At 32.2% G+C, this 19,272-nt stretch overlaps 1 protein-coding gene and 2 pseudogenes across 1 annotated transcript; all 3 read left to right on the top strand.

The window, feature by feature from the left end:
* The first annotated feature begins 2,200 nt into the window (after positions 1–2,200).
* Positions 2,201–5,328, top strand: LOC125852869 (protein yippee-like At3g11230; annotated as a pseudogene).
* A 2,521-nt stretch (positions 5,329–7,849) lies between these two features.
* LOC125852868 (uncharacterized) lies at positions 7,850–8,542 on the top strand. The gene has a single exon (XM_049532549.1). The coding sequence runs from the start codon at positions 7,850–7,852 to the stop codon at positions 8,540–8,542; it is 693 nt and encodes a 230-aa protein (XP_049388506.1).
* A 7,995-nt stretch (positions 8,543–16,537) lies between these two features.
* Positions 16,538–19,272, top strand: part of LOC125852867 (uncharacterized) — a 14,617-nt pseudogene continuing 11,882 nt past the window's right edge.

Genomic DNA, 19,272 nt, shown 5'->3' with positions numbered 1-19,272 from the left:
CCCTCCCCCACCCACCCCTTACCTGCCCCCACCCCCCAAAAAAAATTTACGTTTGTTTTTAAAAAATATTTTCAATTTCAAAAATTATTTTCTAGTCTAGTAAAAATAAAAGATATTTCTCAAAAACATTTTTCATTCATAAATCAAACACTAAAAATCTTTTTCGGAAAATATTTTCTACTCACCAACCAAACATGAGAAAATTAGTCAAAAATCAGCTTGTTTTCCTGGAAAACATTTTCTAGTAAAACATTTTCCTTCATACCAAACACACCCTTAGTCTTGCCTACTTTTCCAACTTCTTTGATTTGACCAAAAAGAATTTTCACCACAAAAATTACTATTCCATCCTTTTCTTCTACAGGTGAGAGAAATTCTTCTAGTTTCAATCATGTGTCTCAAGCTGTTCATATAGAATGTTGTTTTCTTCCTCTCACTTTTCCTGCAAATTCAAAGGTTAGATTTAGGAACCCATACTAGCTTGGGTCCTTTGTATTGATAAAAAGGATGAATAAGATCTCTATGTATCCATTTAGGTAGATTAGATTTCTTTTGAGTATACCTGTTCCTTTGAGGTGTCTTATAGGTGCCTTTTGTTTTATTGTTAGTGGTGAATTTGTATTTTGGGCAATTTATCTTAGAGTGACCTGAATTATCACAGATGATGCATAACAAAGGGTTATCAATTATGGACTGATCAAAGCTTATTCCAGTTTTTTGATTTCGATGGTTATTTCCCAGATGTGATACAATCATAGTGACTTTGTCCATTTATTTGCTTGTTCAAGCTTATATTTAGTCCTAGTTAGTTTCAGTCTTATTTTTGTTGATTTTTCTCTCTCAGAACATAATTCGTTTTTTAGCCTTTTGACTTCATGATCATCTTTTGACTTATCACATATTTTGTCCTTACCTGTTTCTTTGAGTTTTAGGATTTCGATTTTATTGGACAGATTTCAAGACTCTAGTTGCTGAACTTTTTGTGATAAAAGCTTATTTTTCTCTTTCAGGTCAGCATTGAGTTTTTCAAGATCTATATACTCAAATTTTAAACTGGTTAGAAAGGCAAGTATCTGATTCTTGATTTTAACTAGTTCCTGAATTGTGTCTATAGATTTGAGCATTAAAAAATATATTTTTTTCTTAGAGAAATTTATTAACTTATCTTTGAGATTATAAAGGTTTACCTCTCTGTCTTCAGAGTCTGAATCAGGTCCAGGTTCTGATTCTTCTATGGCCATCAAGGCAATGTCATCATCATCGTCTTCATACATCTCTGAACCTGTTCCCCAGGCAGCATACATAGCTTGCTCATTCTCTTTTTTTTTTCTTCTGTTTAAAAATTCCCTCTTCTCCTTTTCAGCTCTTTCTTTTCTCCATTCTACCTCCCACATAGGACAATCCTTAATTTGATGATCAATTTTTCCACACTTAAAGCATCCTCCACTTTGTGGTTTCTCTGTATTCTTTTCTTTAGTGGGTGGAACCTTTTTTTCATAATTTATGCCCCCTTTGAAGAGTTTTTTGAAGTTTTTGCTGATCAGTTAAGTCTTCATCATCTATATCTGATTCATCACTTTCAGTTGCTTTGAGTCCAATATTTTTTCCTTTGTTTCCTCACCTCTTTTGTCAACATTCATATGTCTTGAGGTTACCTACCAGTTCATCCAAAGTCATATTGGTTAAATCCTTGGCTTCTCTGATTGCAGTGACTTTTATTTTCCATGATCTAGGCAAGGTCCTAAGCACTTTGTCTACTTGTTCCTCAGTGGTGTATACTTTTCCCAAGGAGATTAACTCGTTTACTACAATAGTGAATCTAGTGATCATATCTTGAAGCGATTCACCGGATTTCATCTTGAAGACTTCATATTCGGAGCATAGCCTAGCAATTCTAAATTTTCAAACTTGAGTTGTACCTTCATGAGCATTCTGTAGAGTATCCCATATTTGTTTCGCGGAGGTACAACTTGAGATGCGATTAAACTCATCAGTCCACATACAAGTATGCATTTGACCTTTGCATTTTTTCCCAGCATCTTGTAGTTAGCTTCTCCATATTTTTCTTTAGGTTTTGGAACATCGTTTCCTTCATTATCCTTAACGGTAGGGATTAATTCTAACCCATAGTTCATAGTTTCGGCTTGGATGAAATCCTCCATCCTTGTCTTCCACCAAGAGTAGTATTGTCCATTAAATAATGGCGGTCTGTTGATGTGTTGCCCTTGACCATGCCCGAGAGGGGGTGTAGAATTCATAGTGATATTTATCTTGAGTTATTAGACTCTTGAATAAGATAACCTGCTCTAATACCAATTGTTGGAATTATGGCCCCCTTTATTCTGTAAAGGAACACATACTAACTACTTGTTTTTTGCTTTTTGTGAGTTCTAGTAAATAATTTCGTAAAATAATAATTAGTTCACAACTTTGTATTATTTATCTCAACTCCAAACAACACAAAGATTACACACCTAGGTAATCTAAGGAATTATAAACTCTAATCCCTAGCTAAGAAATTATAAAATCTAATTCCTAGCTACCCAAGACAAAAACCCCTAGGTTTAAGTCTTCTGCCGTCCGTCAAGTTTCTCAAACTTGTTAGACGAATCCTACACACACTTGATTGTAATCAAAACTCTTAACTACAATCTTACAACTTTTTCCTCACTAACTCGCAACACTCCCCAAGTAAATCTCAAAACTCTCTCAAACTCTTGATTGTGTTTTGATCTTCTCTCTATGTAAGTGCGCAAACTTCTTCGAAGAAGTTATTGCCCTATTTATAGATTAAACCTCCTCAAAGTCTTGTTCAATTCGAAGTTGACTTTGTTGCATCCTCAACTCCTTGTTCAACTCGAACTTGTCTTCAATTTTCTTTCTTGACTTCACTTTGATTTATTTCCTTCTTGAACTCTTTATTTACGTCCCTTATTTCCTTCTTGAACTCTTTATTTACGTCCCTTATTTCCTTCTTTATTCATGCTTCCTACTTCTCTTAGGATTTATACCTATGTTTACACTTTGACTTATTATGCACTCCCTTTTCCTTGTAGGACTCCTTTATAAAAAGGAAACTTTCTGTACTGGTTGCTTGTCGAAAAAGTAATCCATCCACTGCTTTATAACTTCTAATTCGCTTGGTTGACGTTCTCCTTATCCCAGTCGAATTCGGTCTGAAAGGAACATGTCGCCCAACCGGTTCCTTTCATTTGTTCCTCTATTTGTCAATTATAAAAATCTTTCTCGATCTAACACATACCATAGCCAATATAAGGAATATAGTGAAGAGGAGTTCACTATTTAGCTGTGAGCTTTGTGAAACTAAATTTATATTTTCAATGTTCAAATGGTTTTCAGGCAGCAAACTGTTATGAGAGACTTGTTTCTAGGTTTTTAAAAATGTAATGATAGTGCATCAAATGAAATTTACCGGTAATTAAATACTAATAACTTTTTTGAACAAAAAAGTTAACTAGTAAGCATATATTATACTTATTCTAAAAAATTTAGTGGAAATCCCTCAGACAAAAGTTGAATAGCTAAAGAGATTTGTGCTCTTATCAATTCAAAACAAGATCACTACAAACTAAGATTTATTTGACGTGTACCAAAGATAACCTTTGTCTAGCCACTAAGCTTTTATTGATCTCTCCAAAATTACTTATGTACTAGTTAATTTTCCTCCTATTTGCGCGATCATTAAAAATAATAATATCTTTTATATGTAATCCTTTTATAAATTTATTGTTTTCTTATGTATGATCAACACATTTTCTATTTATCAAAAGTCGTGTTACAAACTCTTATTCTTATAATTTTGTATATTGCTTGTTAGTATATCTTTTGGTTAAAAATAAGACATATTACTAATTAATGATCACTAAATTTAATTTGATGTAGTATCGTTAGATTTAAAAGTATATATCATAACTTATATAAATGTACTATTGTATGGAAGAACAATCTCACATAATATTCTTTTCGAAAAAAGTAAGAAATTATATAATTCAATCAATACAAACCAATTAATAAAATGAAATTAAAATGAGACTCAAAATAACTTAACCTATCAAGATCAATATTATAGTCTACAAGATATGAAATTGAGTTGTTAACCTATTAATGTCTATAGTGAGGAGAAACCCCTTTAAGGTATTTAATCGTTGACCAGGAAAAGTTGAATTAAGAATTTTAATAATTTATTTACCTATTTTATGATAATGATTTTCTTTCTAAGATTATATTTTTGGTAGATTTTTAATATTGACAGATTTGGTATAATTTTGACTTCTGGTCAAATCTAATGCAATTCAATGAACATGGAATGTCATTACAAAATTTCCAAATATTGTCTTGTAAAAGCGCCTCGCACCAACTATAAAAAGCCTTCCTTTGACGAGAGGGAGTTGCTCGGATGGNAACTTATATAAATGTACAATTGTTAGAAGAACAATCTCACATAATATTCTTTTCGAAAAAAGTAAGAAATTATATAATTCATCAATACAAACCAATTAATAAAATGAAATTAAAATGAGAGTCAAAATAACTTAACCTATCAAGATCAATATTATAGTCTACAAGATATGAAAAGAAGTGATTTTTCTATATCAATTTATATCCTCTTATCATTCCAGAAGTAAATGTCTATTCTATTATAAATTCAAATTCTCATTATCAACCATCTCTACCACATTCTTTATCTATCAAACATATTGCTGATACAATGGGAAGACTATTTCTTGTTTATTATGATGAATATCCAAAAGAGGATTTTTTCCATTGTATTATATGCAAAACCCGAATTGAATTTGTCAATAAATTCATTGATCACATAGACGACTATGGGATTACAACGGTTTTTCATAACGTGTTTAATGTGGTAGTGGATGCAGAGAAATATCATAGACAGGTAAATGGAAATATCGTAGCTGATACTTACTGTGTCAAATGTGGAAAGCTGCTAGGGATGAAACTTATTGTAGTCCCTTATAACGATCAAAATGTGAATATTAGAGAAGGAAGATTTTTGATGAGCACATTCAAACTTGTTTATTGGAATAATAAGCTAATGTTTATTGAAGTTGAAGAAGAAGAAGAAGAGNCCCTTATAACGATCAAAATGTGAATATTAGAGAAGGAAGATTTTTGATGAGCACATTCAAACTTGTTTATTGGAATAATAAGCTAATGTTTGTTGAAGTTGAAGAAGAAGAAGATGGAGGTGCTAATGAGCACGATCATGATCAAGGTGGAGGGGCAGATGAACAGGATCATCATAACGATTGAGATGTTAATGAACATGATGATAATGATCAAGATTGAGGCTCCAACAAAGTAAATGAATATGTTGATCAACTAGTTGATCATACAATATAAATAATAGCTAATCTAGATTCAGACATATGAACTATTTAGTGATGAAAATGCAGAAACTTTTTCTTAGTAAAAAATAAAATGAAATGAAAAGTTCTTCCTTTGTTCCTTAATTTCCATCCCTCAATTGCATTATCTATTTCTCTCTCTATTCATGTCCTCTAGTTTGGAGATTATATTTCAGCTTCTTTTATGTCCTTTGAAAAAATATTCCAAAAGTTTGACCTGCTTTAAGATGATATTTCAACCAAAATCTAAAACGCAATAGTAAGGAGTGATCCACTAGAGCATCTGAATCATTGACCTTGAGTATTTGAACATGGTTGTGAATAAAATATAATTTTGATCGATGAGTTTCATGATTTGAGATCTTAAAGCCAAATGAGGCTCAAGCAACTGTTGGGTTTGGTTCAATGGATGGTTCGGGAACAATATTGTCAGCGACATCTTTTAAATTTATTTTTTACTAGGTCCAAGTTACTAAAGTCGATACTCGCTACATAATATGACATAGTATCATTATCAGTGCTTTTTTTGTTTTGGTAACTAATCCTTGTATTAATCACGAAGTAGATTCAATCAAAGAACCATAACCAAATAATACAACATGTTAGATATCTCAAAAGTATAACAAAAAAAGACTAATGTCCAAGCATACTAAGTCGATGACTACCAACTAGAAAAGATCAAAAGACTAAACTATGCAAAAGGTGGTTACACTCATCAGGACTTCTAACATTACAAACATATGTAATTTCTCTGAAATTCCCTCCCAATCTCTATATCTATTTTCAAAGATTCTCAAGTTTCTCTCTATCCACACATCATGTATTCCAAACAAGATGACTACAAATTAAGATTTATTTGACATGTACAAAAGATAACCTTGGTCTAACCACCAAGCTTTTATTGATCTCTCCAAAATTACTTATGTACTAATTAATTTACCTATGCTTTGCGCAATCATTAAATATAATAGTAACTTTTTTTTATGTGATCCTTCTATATACTCCCTCCGTCCCTTTTTAGTTGTCCACTTTAGAAATGACACACAGATTAAGGCAACAATGATTAGCACAGTGAAGTTATAATTTTACCCTTATGACAACTTTTCATTTCAAAATTACAACCACTTATTTGAATTCAAGTGAAATAAATTGGAGGGAAACAACATACACTTTTACAATTTTCAAGAAGTGTAAATAAGGGTATATAGGAAAAAATTTGTTGTCCTTTCTTGATTTGTCAAAATTACCTATGCTTTGCGCAATCATTAAATATAATAGTAACATTTTTTTATGTGATCCTTCTATATATCTATTATTTTCTTATGTATGATCAACATATTTTTTATTTATCAAAAATCGTGTTACAAACTCTTATTCTTATAATTTTGCATATTGCTTGTTAGTATATCTTTTGGTTATAAAAAAGACTTATTACTAATTAATGATCACTAAATTTAATTTGATATTATATCATAACTTACATAAATATACAATTGCATAGAAGAACAATATCATACAATATTCTTTTCGAAAAAAGTAAGAAATTATATAATTCAATCAATACAAATCAATAAAATGATCAAGTTATAATTAAAATGAGAGTCAAAATAACTTAAGTTATCAAGATCATTATTATAGTCTACAAGATATGAAATTGAGTTGGTAACCTATTAATGTCTATAGAGAGGAGAAACCACTTTAAGGTATGTAATCGTTGACCGGGAAAAATTGAATTAAGAATTTTAATAATTTATTTACCTATTTTTATGATAATGATTTTCTTACTAAGATTATGATTTTGGTAGGTTTTTAAGATTGACAGATTTGGTATAGTATTGACTTCTTGTCAAATCTAATGCAATTCAATGAATATGAACATGGAATGTCATTTACAAAATTTCTAAATGTAATCTATTAAAAATGCCTACACCAATTATTATTCTGATCACTAAATAGTTGTGAGGCGTTTTTACAAGATGATATTTGGAAATTTTGTAAATGACATTCCGTGTTCATGTTTATTGAATTGCATTAGATTTGACCAAAAGTAAAAATTATATCAAATCTGTCAATCTTAAAAACCTACCAAAATCATAATCTTAGTAAGAAAATCATTATCATAAAAATAGGTAAATAAATTATTAAAATTCTTTATTCAATTTTTCTCGGTCAATGATTAAATACCTTAAAGTGGTTTCTCCTCTCTATATAAATTTGGTGGAAATCCCCGAGACTTTATATAATTCAATCAATACAAACCAATTAATAAAATTGAATTAATAATTTTAATAATTTATTTACCTATTTTATGATAATGATTTTCTTACTAAGATTATATTTTTAGTAGATTTCTAAGAATGACAGCTTTGGTATAATTTTGACTTCTGGTCAAATCTAAAGCAATTCAATGAACATGAACATGGAATGTCATTTACAAAATTTCCAAATATAATCTTGTAAAAATGCCTCACACCAACTATAAAATCGTTCCTTTGATTCCAGGATCAAGAAGTTACTTTTCTATATCAATTTACATCCTCGATCTCATCATTTCAGAAGTAAATGTCTACTCTATTATAAATTCAAATTCTCATTATCAACCATCTCTATCACATTCTTTATCTGTCAAACATATTGTTGATACAATGGGAAGAGTGTTTCTTGTTTATTATGATGAACATCCGAAAGAGGATTTTTTCCATTGTATTATATGCAAAACCCGAATTGGATTTGTCAATAAATTCATTGATTACATAGACGGCTATGGGATTACAGCGGTTTTTCATAACGTGTTTAATGTACAAGTGGATGCAGAGAAATATCACAGACAAGTAAATGGAAATACCATAGCTGATACTTACTGTGTCAAATGTGGAATGCTGCTAGGGAAGAAACTTATTGTAGTCCCTTATAACAATCAAATTGAGAATATTAGAGAAGGAAGATTTTTGATGAGCGCGTTCCAACTTGTTTATTGGAATAATAAGCTAATGTTTGTTGACGAAGATGATGATGAAGAAGAAGAAGATGAAGATGAAGAAGAAGATGATGGAGGTGCTAATGAGCACGATCATGATCAAGGTGGAGAAACAAATGAGCAGGATCATCATAACAATGGAGATGCTAATGAACATGATGATAATGATCAAGATTGATGCTCCAACAAACGAAATGAAGATGTTGATCAACTGGTTAATCATACAATATAGATAATAGCTAATTCCAGACATCAAGATTACTTACTTAGCATTTGCTTTTGTATGATTGATGTACTTTTTCTTTCATCTTATTAGAACCTCTTTTTATTAGTTTACTTATCGCTCGCAAACTATTTTGTTTCAAGTTATGAATTATATTTAAGTTATATAAATACAGACTCCTTTTTTAAAAATATTTGTGACTTTTTATAAGAAAGTACTATCTCTTTTGATTGGATACCTTAGCCAATATAAGTATTATAATGAACAGGTGTTCACTATTTAGCTGTGTGTTTTGTGAGACTAAATTTTTATATTTACTAAGCAAGTTGTTCTTAGCATAAAAATTTAATATCTCAAAAGAATGATCAAATTTATTATTTTCCATAATTTCTATATTATTTGATAACATATTCCAATCATAGGCTTTGACTCATATTTATTGGCATACATTTTACGGTCAATACTTCCACTATTCTATATTAACTGAATTTGTGAGGCAATACATGCTTATTAAGAAAAACATTTAAAGACAGAAATAGTGCAATTTATCTCCTAGAAATATTAGACTTCATTAAAAAAAATGACAAATATGGAAAAAATATCAAACATTAATCTTGAACTTATAGTTGTTTGATTAATAGTCTTAATGGCAATGACCTTGCAAGCAAACTGTTATCAGAGTCTTTTGTCTAGATTTTTAAAAATGTAATGATAGTACCTCATGAAATTTACTGCTACTTAAATACTAATAACTTTTTTGAACAAAAAGTTAACTAGTAAGCAATATATTACACTTATTCTAAAAAGTTTAGTAGAAATCTCCAAGACAAAAGTTGAATTACGAAAGATATTTGTGCTCTTATCAATTCCAGACAAGATGACTACAAACTAAGATTTATTTGACGCGTACCAAAGATAACCTTTGTCTAACCACTAAGTTTTTATTGATCTCTCCAAATTACTTATGTACTAATTAATTTGTCACTCCCCGAGCCTATATCCTGGGCGGGATTGACACTCGAGAATCATTGCTGGCCCCAAGGGAACCTTGGCCTGACTTACTTACTCAGCGGAAGACTTTTATTCAACAAAGATAAGTCTACGTAATAAACTAGAATGTTATAAAGGAACATTCAACTGACTAATAAGGCAAACTCAAGTCTCAAAACATATGCCAAAAACAAGGTAAAGACAAATGAACTAACTGACTGTCTATCTATGAAACCTCTAATAACTGAAATGGATGTCGGGACAAGATCCATGACATCCTAATGAACTAAATACTAAAAGCAATAAAGGGGATCCTCCGAAAGCAAGGAGGCTCACCAATAACTCTGAATGCTCAACTGACAACGAAGTGCTGGATGCTGATCGTGGTTACCTGGATTTGCATCATAAAAAGATGCAGGCCAAATGACATCAGTACATTGAATGTACGAGCATGCAAGGATAATACTAAACAAGACATAAACTTGAAAGGAACTGAAAGAACAGACCTGGTCTTAACTCAACTGAACTGAACTGAATTGAGCTCATTTCAATATAAAGCAATAACATAAATGCAATATAAAAAAAAGCTTTTAAATCATGGATATCAACTCTGTGTATTTAGAAATACAATAAGACTCTATGTGTATGCAAAGATACAATATAAACTCTGAAATGTATATAAAAATACAAAATACTGCTATGGGAGTGTCTCTAACCGACAACCATCACTTAAGAGCTATTGTGATGATACACCGTTTTGTCTCATGCTTCCAGGGTCGTCCTATACCTTGCTGAAGGTATAGAACCTGACTACTAAGTGGATCCACTAGTCTATGCTAANCGAATTTTGTAAGTTTTCGTCTTCATAAAACAAGAAACATTGTGAGAGTTTGTGAGAGTTGTTCAATTATGCAATTACAATATTTTTTTGTGGGTAAATTAGATAGATCAACAAAAATTGATGCAACAAGGAGAATGAAATAATTCAACTTCAAACGAGAAGAATATCTTGATAATTAATATGTACTCATTTTCATAGCCATAAAATATACTTTTGCAACAACATCTACTTGACAAGAAGATCAGTGATTTTCCGTTGCACAAACTACAGCTTGGTGTTCATAATTTGAAAAGTCCAAAACTGTCGGAGAAAAAGTATTTGATCAAATACTTGTTTGAAGAGTCCAAACTACATTTAATAAGTAGTCTTTCGTTTCCAATTTATTTAGAGTACTTTTATTTTTATTTAGTTTAATATAGAATTTTTTTTTTCATGGGGTGGGGGCACATCTTGAAGACCAAAAGTTAAAAGACATTTTTATTTATGCTACATATGATCCTTAGATTAAAATTTTTCTTTATTTTTTAAAATTTCAAATCAAATTAAAATTAGACCAATCTATATCTATCATTTTTTTTATCTACGTAACACCCCGGAAATTTTTTGAGCTAAGACTCGAACCATCCTTCGTTGTGAGTAGGATTTTACGGAGGAATTTAAAATTTCTTAAGTGTTAAGTTCACTAGATGTAGCACCTTGAGTTCCAAAAAGAACTAAATTGGAAATAGCAAAATCTGAAATTTTGCAAGTTATGCTCAAGTTATGCTTAAGTTATGAGTTTGGGTTAACTTCAAACGACCATAACTATTAGTAAAGGATGATTTAGGTGGGATACAAGATAGAAAATGAAAGGTATTTGAATTATCTTTCCAACGCCACCGAGTTTGCTAAGTTTCGAGGTCGGATGAGTGAGATATGTCCTTTTGAAGCCAGGCTGTCCAAATAAGGAAAGTTACTCGAAAATAGTAAGGGGTATTTTGGTCTTTTCTTTACCAAATCATATTTAATTCATTTTTAGTAAGGTTTTAAGGGTCTAATCCTATTAGGTTCAGTTTTATAATCCTAATATACGCCTAGGGTTTTAGTTGCGAGTTCAAAAGAGAAAAGAGGAGAAAAGAGGAAAGGATCAAGACGTTCGTCGAGGTTCTTGAGTTTTGTTGCGGATTTTCGCCATGGGTTTAATCACTAAGAGGTATGTAAGCTTCCATAGTATTGGGTTCGTTCACCCACACACCAATCATGATTTATTCAGTGTAATTTCGTTCTTGAAATTTAAGGATTTAAGTTTTTGATAAGTGTTCCTGAAGTTTTCTTATCGAATAAGTTTTGATGTAAGATTTTACTTGGGTCAACTTTAAAAGACCATATCTCTTACAATATAAAGAGTTATGTGAACCATAACCTATCCAGTTAAAGGTATTTGAGTCTAATTTCCAATGCCACCAATTTTGCGTCAATCCAATTTCTGAGTAAAAAGTTATAACTATTTTAGTAACCTGTACAATGCTGTTACGAATTAGCCGATGGGAAAACATTAAAAAGGGTTGTTTTTGTTTTTTACATCCAAGAAAACCCTAAACGAATTTCTTGACTAATAAAAGTGTCAGATTTTCATCTTTTAATCCATCATTCTCTTCTATCTCAAACCCTAAGGAAAAATCAATGTAGAATACTTCATTCAAGATTCTTTCAATCCTTTTCAAGATTTTTCCAATCATTTTCAAGATTTTTCTTCAAGGTGAGTGTTTCTCCAAGAATTTCATTCTTTTCAACTCAAATTCCTCCATATAATTATGAATCACTAATGAAAATCATAATTCTTGGCCATAGAGATTTCAAAAAACTAATTCAAGAATATCAAGAAAGGCTTTCTTGATCGTTTACCTTCAAGCTAGGGTTTCAAAGATTCTAATCAAGTTCTTCTTCAAGATTCTTCAAGAACCTTGTTCTTTCGGGTATGTAAGGCTATCATAGTGTTGGACTAGTTCGTACTCACACCCTACATGTACTTTCAGATCAGTAAAAGTGTAATCTATGATTTTTCCCTAGATTTGAGTAATCTCAACAAAGGTTTTCTTGATCGTTTACCTTCAAGCTAGGGTTTCAAGGCTTCTAATCAAGTTCTTCTTCAAGATTCTTCAAGAACCTTGTTCTTTCAGGTATGTAATGCTATCATAGTGTTGGACTAGTTCGTCCTCACACCCTACATCTAATTTCAGATCAGTAAAAGAGTAATCTATGAGTTTTCCCTAGATTTGAGTATTCTTGAGATAAATTTATTTTGAGTTCTTGAGTTCATGTTTATTTTTAAAATTCCATTCCTAATTATTGAGTTTGTATATTTTTATTGAGATCCTTGAGTTGATTTGTTCATGTCTATAATTCAGCATGAACCCTATTTTGAGTTATAAATATTGAGAAGTTTTTCATAGCCAACACTTGAGTTTTAAATAGAGTTTTGAGGAAGCAAGTATGAGAATGAGAAGAGTCGTATACACGAGTTCCATATTGGTATGTAGACCCTCGAGTCAAGTTGTTCATTCCCATAATTCCGCATGAACTTCATAATTTGAGTATCTTTAAGAGGAGTAGTATCTTCAAGTTCTAAGTTTTGAATATTGAGTTCCTAATCCCTTTTGAGATTATATTTCTAATCATGGGACTATTACTTAGTACCCATGGAGTCCTTGAGTTGATTTGTTAATGCCCATAATTACTTATGAACCCTATGCATTGAACATTATTGAGATGAGTAGTATCATGAAGTCCATGAGTTGAGTTGCTCATGCCCGTAATTCCGCATGAACCATCTGAGTTGATGCCACGCCCCGAGCCTACACCCTGGATGTAGCCGACACTCGAAGACTATTGCTGGCCCCAAGCGAACCCTTGGCCTGGCTTTCTTAACTCAGCGGAAACCTAACTCAACAGAATAATTCCATGCAATGCAAGGACATAAAATAACTCAACTGGTTAAATCTGGCCATAAAGGCAACTCGAGTCTCAAAATAAAATATTTATATACATACACAGATGAGAGACTCAATACTAACTGACTGACTGTCTATGAATCCTCTATAACACAAAAATGGATGTTGGGACAGACCCCGCAACATCCTAATAAAACAAAACTAAGAGAAAAAAATAACCGAGTCCTCCGGATGCAAAGAGGCTCACCACTGACTCTAGAGTGCTCAGATGGATCAACAGCGTGCTGGATGCTGATCCTGGGTACCTATGTCTGCATCGTCATAAGATGCAGGCCAACTGGCATCAGTACTTTGAATGTACGAGTATGCGAGCTGGAAAACTAAGCAACATAGGCTAGTAGGAAATCTGGAAGAAACAGAAAAGCTTACCTGGCTCAACTCAACTCAACTTGACTGACTTATTTCAATATAAGGCAATTTAAAACAAGTGCGATTTAAAGAAAGGCTGTTTAAAACATGCTATAGACTTTGTGTGTATACAAAGATAAAATAACTTTTGTGGGAGTTTCTCTAACCGACAACCATCACATAAGAGCTATAGTGATGATACATCGATCAACCTCATGCTGCCAGAGCATCCTATACCCGGCCAAATGTATAGGACCTGAACTGCCTAATGGATCCACTAGTCTAATTTGGAAAGGATTCATCTAAAAAGTATGAACCTCTTCTACCCATGATGGCTACATGGTTTTGTGGGGGCTGTGGGTTCTTTGAACGCTCCCCCAACTCGGTGCTCAATACTACTCCCAAAAAAATATACTAGCTCTTATGTTTTTAAAACATTTTCTTCCTGCTGATTTGAGATAATTACTCAAAACTTAGCTCAAAGGCTATCTTGGAAATCTCAGTTTCCTCTTTTGCTTCATTTAGAAAGCGATCCTGAAGGCTCTTTGGAAATCTCAGTTTCCAATCTTGTTTAAATGTGAAAACATTTCTTTAAAACTTCTTTGGGAATACTTAGTTCCCTAATAACTTTTGAGAAATGAACTCAACTTTATACTCTTGACTTAACTTGAAACTCTATACTCTTTGCTTGACTTGAAACTTGAGCCTTAAAATGAAGTTAAAACGTTCAATAAAGACTCTTGAACAACTTTAAAGACTTGCTTGGACTTACTTCTTAACTTCTAAGATTGACTCTAACTTCACTTGACTTTGATCCAAACTTTCCTCGAATTGGATTATGGATTCAAGGGTAATGATCTTATGTTTATGGATGAGTTCGGGAGGTTTAAATGTACCTTAGAGTGTTGAAAACAACTATAAAACATTGGTACATTACCAAGGAACATGTATGAAAAAGTAGGGAATGAATGGGAAAACTTGGCGTCCTTGGCGCTCTGAGAGGCGCAGGGCGCCAGCCTTCAGTCCTCAGAGGGGCCTGCTGGGCGCTCTGAGAGACGTGCCACCCCAAGGGCTGGACTTCAGAGTCTCTTTTGGGGTGCGCTGGCTGGCGCAACGCCCTAGCCCTTTTCCCCGAAAACTTGACTTTTCTCTTTCTTTTTCCAACTCTAAACCTCCTTAACTTCAATGGATCCAGCCCCAAACAGTTAGAATCATAAACCCCTCAACATACAATAGATTTCAACTCACAAACACAATCGGAAACATGTCCCAAAATCAGCAAGAACTTCAACACAAACACAACCAACAACTTCAACAAACACAATCAATCTTTTCTCGAAATTAAACGAGTTTGGAGTGTGGGGGAAAGAACCAACCCAACACTATGAACTCACATACCTAGTAGGGATCACCCCCGACGATATCCACGACGATCTTTGATGAAACCTTGCTTGATTTTCTTTTTCTCCCCTTCTTCTCCTTTTTACTGGCAAACCCTCACTCTCACTCTTTTAAAAAGGGAAAAAATTATCTAAAATCAGTCTAACACCTTAATATATCCAAAGGAATTGGTTAGGGAAAAGACCAAAATACCCTTAAAATTTCCGGACGGACTTCCCTTCCAACTGCCCAACTTCCAAAGGGCATAACTCACTCATACGAACTCGGAATCGAGCAAACTTGGTGGTGTTGGAAAGATCATTCCACGAGCTTCATAAAAATAACTGGAACTACACCTAAATCATCCTGAGCTAGGAGTTATAGCTGTTCAAAGTTGGCCAAAAACTCATTTTTTTCCCATACTTAGCCAAATTTCCAGATTTTTGAATTCTTTCCAAAAAATGACTATTTCCAATTCTAAGCCTCTTCATAGTTATTTCAAATTGCCGGATCTTACAGTTGAGCATTCTTGAAATAAGTAGTATCATTGAAGTTCTTGAGTTCTGAGTTGTTGAGTCCGAGTAGTGTGTTCTTTGTATGGTATTGAAAACCTTGAATTCAGTCGTTCACGTCCATAATTCGACATGAACCTTATTTTAAGAAGTCTTTTTACAAATTGGTTTAAAACTTGTTTTTAAGACTTGAGCATTTAGTTGAGGAAGAGTAGAGCTGAGTTCATTTTCTTTAAAATGATATATGGGAACTAAGTATTTCCAAGAGTAAATGTTTTTACATTTAAGATGAGAGGAAACTGAGATTAATTTCCAAAAGATTTTTGAGTAATAATCTCAAAACACAAAAAGAGTTATGTTTTTAAACATATGAGCTAGATATATTTTGGGAGTAGTATTGAGCACCGATATAGGGGAGAGTTCTAACAACTTAGAACCCCCATAAACCATGTAGGCAACATGGGTAGAAGGGGTAATACTTTTTAGATGATTACTTAATGCTTTTAGCATAGACTAGTGGATCCACTTAGTTGAGACGTTCTACATCCCGCAAAGTTATAGGACAGTTCTAGTAGCGTGGGCGAGACGCTGTATCATCACATAGCTTATTGTGATGGTTGTCGGTTAGACAAACTCCCACAGAGTTAGATTATATTTTATTATATATAAATTGAGTTGTTATTGTATTCTTCAATACACTGAGTTGCTTTCTACTGTTTTAAAAGCTTTCCATATATTGCATGTGTATTATTGCTTTATATTGAGTTGAGTATCCATAGTTGATTACCAAGGGTCGAGTATCTTATTATTGAGTTGAGCCTTATTTCACTGAGTTGAATATCTTATCATTGAGTTGAACTATGTTTCTTATTCTTGAGTTGAGTTTAACATGAGTGAGTTGAGAGGAAGTAAGTATGTTTCCTTTTTATCAAGTTCAAGCTTATGTTGTGCTTTAGAATTTTCCTTACATGCTCGTACCTTTCACGCACTGAGCCATTTGGCCTGCATCGTTTCATGATGCAGATACATGTATTTAGGATCATCAACAGGCATTTCGTTGAGGTCATGTGATATTCCAGTCAGCTTTGGTGAGCATTCTTATATTCCGGAGGACTTTACCTTTATATTACAGTTAGTAGTTTTGAGATGTCGTGGGTCTTGTCCCGATATCTTTATGTAATAGTAGAGGCTTCATAGATATACAGAGTTGAGGAGTTTCTGTATTTACTTTTATTTTGAGTATTGTACAAACTTTTAAAAAGGTTGAGTATTCGAGTTTATTGAATTTATTTCAGTTTTAAGCTTTTGTATGCTTGAGTTAGTCTTCCGCTTGTAGCCAGCGAGAATGAGGGTTTGCTTGGGGACCATCAATGGTTCTCAAGTGCCGGCCACGTCCAGGGTGTAGGCTCGGATCGTGACAATCTATCTATATTATACCTAACTTAAAACACCAAATATAGTATATCTTCTATATTTTATATTGTATTATATTTATTTATGTGTATTATACTATATTATATTAAAGACAGACACCTTTTTGACATTGAAGGGTTGTGACATTTTAAAAGAGTAATAACTTTTGCAATGAGTTGTGACCTTTTTTAAGAGTTGTGACTTTTCTATAAAGTTGCGACTTTTCGGAAGAGTTGTAACTTTTTCGAAGAGTTATGACTTTTCCGATGAGTTGTGACTTTTCTGAAGGGTTGTGACAGCTTTTTGATAAGGCACAATAAACAGTTTTTCATATACTACCCTTTGTTGACTATAAAAAGAGAGGCTTCCTCAAATTTTTAGACTACATTTTAAAAAAAAAGTTCATTCTTCTTCTTCTTCTTAAAACACCCTATTTAGTATATCTTCTATATTTTTATGATAAGGAACAATATGCACATACTAAGAGTGACTATTTTTTAAAATAATATTCACGTTATTTTTAAAAATAGTGTTGTACATAGTTAGGTATTCACGTGCAACACACGTGCATCAAAACTAGTTACTAATTAATGATCACTAAAATTAATTTGATGTAGTATCGTTGGATTTAAAAGTATAAATCATAACTTATATAAATGTACAACTGCATAGAAGAACAATCTCATATACTATTCTTTTTGAAAAAAAGTAAGAAATTATATAATTCAATCAATACAAATCAATTAATAAAATGATCAGCTTATATTAAAATGAGAGTCAAAATAACTTAAGCTATCAAGACCAATATTATAGTCTGCAAGATATGAAATTGAGTTCACCTATTATTGTATAGAGAGGAGAAACCACTTTAAGGTATTTAATCGTTGACTGGGAAATATTGAATTAAGAATTTTAATAATTTAGTATTTTATGATAATGATTTTCTTACTAAGATTATATTTTTGGTAGATTTTTAATATTGACAGATTTGGTATAATTTTGACTTCTGGTCAAATCTAATGCAATTCAATGAACATGAACATGGAATGTCATTTACAAAATTTCCAAATATAATCTTGTAAAAACGCCTCACACCAACTATAAAAATCCTTCCTTTGATTCCATTATCAAGAAGTGATTTTTCTATATCAATTTACATCCTCTCATCATTTCAGAAGTAAATGTCTACTCTATTATAAAGTCAAATTCTCATTATCAACCATCTCTATCACATTCTTTCTCTGTCAAACTTATTGTTTATACAATGGGAAGACTGTTTCTTGTTTATTATGATGAATATCCAAACGAGGATTTTTTCCATTGTATTATATGCAAAACCCGAATTGGATTTGTCAATAAATTCATTGATTACATAGATGACTATGGGATTACAGCGGTCTTTCATAACGTGTTTAATGTACAAGTGGATGCAAAGAAATATCACAGACAAGTAAATGGAAATACCGTAGCTGATACTTACTGTGTCTAATGTGGAATGCTGCTAGGGAAGAAACTTATTGTAGTCCCTTATAACAATCAAATTGAGAATATTAGAGAAGGAAGATTTTTGATGAGCGCGTTCCAACTTGTTTATTCGAATAATAAGCTAATGTTTGTTGAGGAAGATTATGAAGAAGAAGAAGAAGATGATGATGAAGAAGAAGATGGAGGTACTAATGAGCAGGATCATGATCAAGGTGGAGAAACAGATGAACGGGGTCATCATAACGATGGAGATGTTAATGAACATGATGATAATGATCACCACACTACCACCTACCACACTACCACTTTCATGAATCCCTCAACTACGAGTTCCGCTACGAAAAATGATATCAGAGCTATGGATAATAAGAAACACGGTAAGAAACATACGAGTAGAAAATTAAGAAAAATAAGAAGAAAATTAAATAAATTATATCCGGAATATAAACAACTTAATATTACAAAGATTGATAATGAAAAATTAGATCAATTAATAAATAATATATCTAAAATAGAATATAAATATATTCAATATTTAAAAATACAATGAATAACAAGAATAACGAATATAGACAAAAACTTAATGAAATAATTATAGAAAAACGACAAGAATTAGAACATAGGCAAAATAGACTTAACAATAATATATTCGCAGGAATTTGTCACAAATCTATAGTAGCACAAAGAAAGACTATTTTATATCTAGAAATACAAATAAATAACTTA

Source organism: Solanum stenotomum, unplaced genomic scaffold (genome assembly GCF_019186545.1).
Source record: "Solanum stenotomum isolate F172 unplaced genomic scaffold, ASM1918654v1 scaffold6331, whole genome shotgun sequence".
NCBI classification, from domain to species: Eukaryota; Viridiplantae; Streptophyta; class Magnoliopsida; order Solanales; family Solanaceae; genus Solanum; species Solanum stenotomum.
Note: the sequence above shows the minus strand (reverse complement) of the source record. Positions and strands in the feature narration are given on the sequence as shown.

Bases quoted from the DNA above. Each gene is read 5' to 3' on its own strand.
- LOC125852868 (XM_049532549.1), top strand. From the start codon at position 7,850: ATGCCTCACACCAACTATAAAATCGTTCCTTTGATTCCAGGATCAAGA.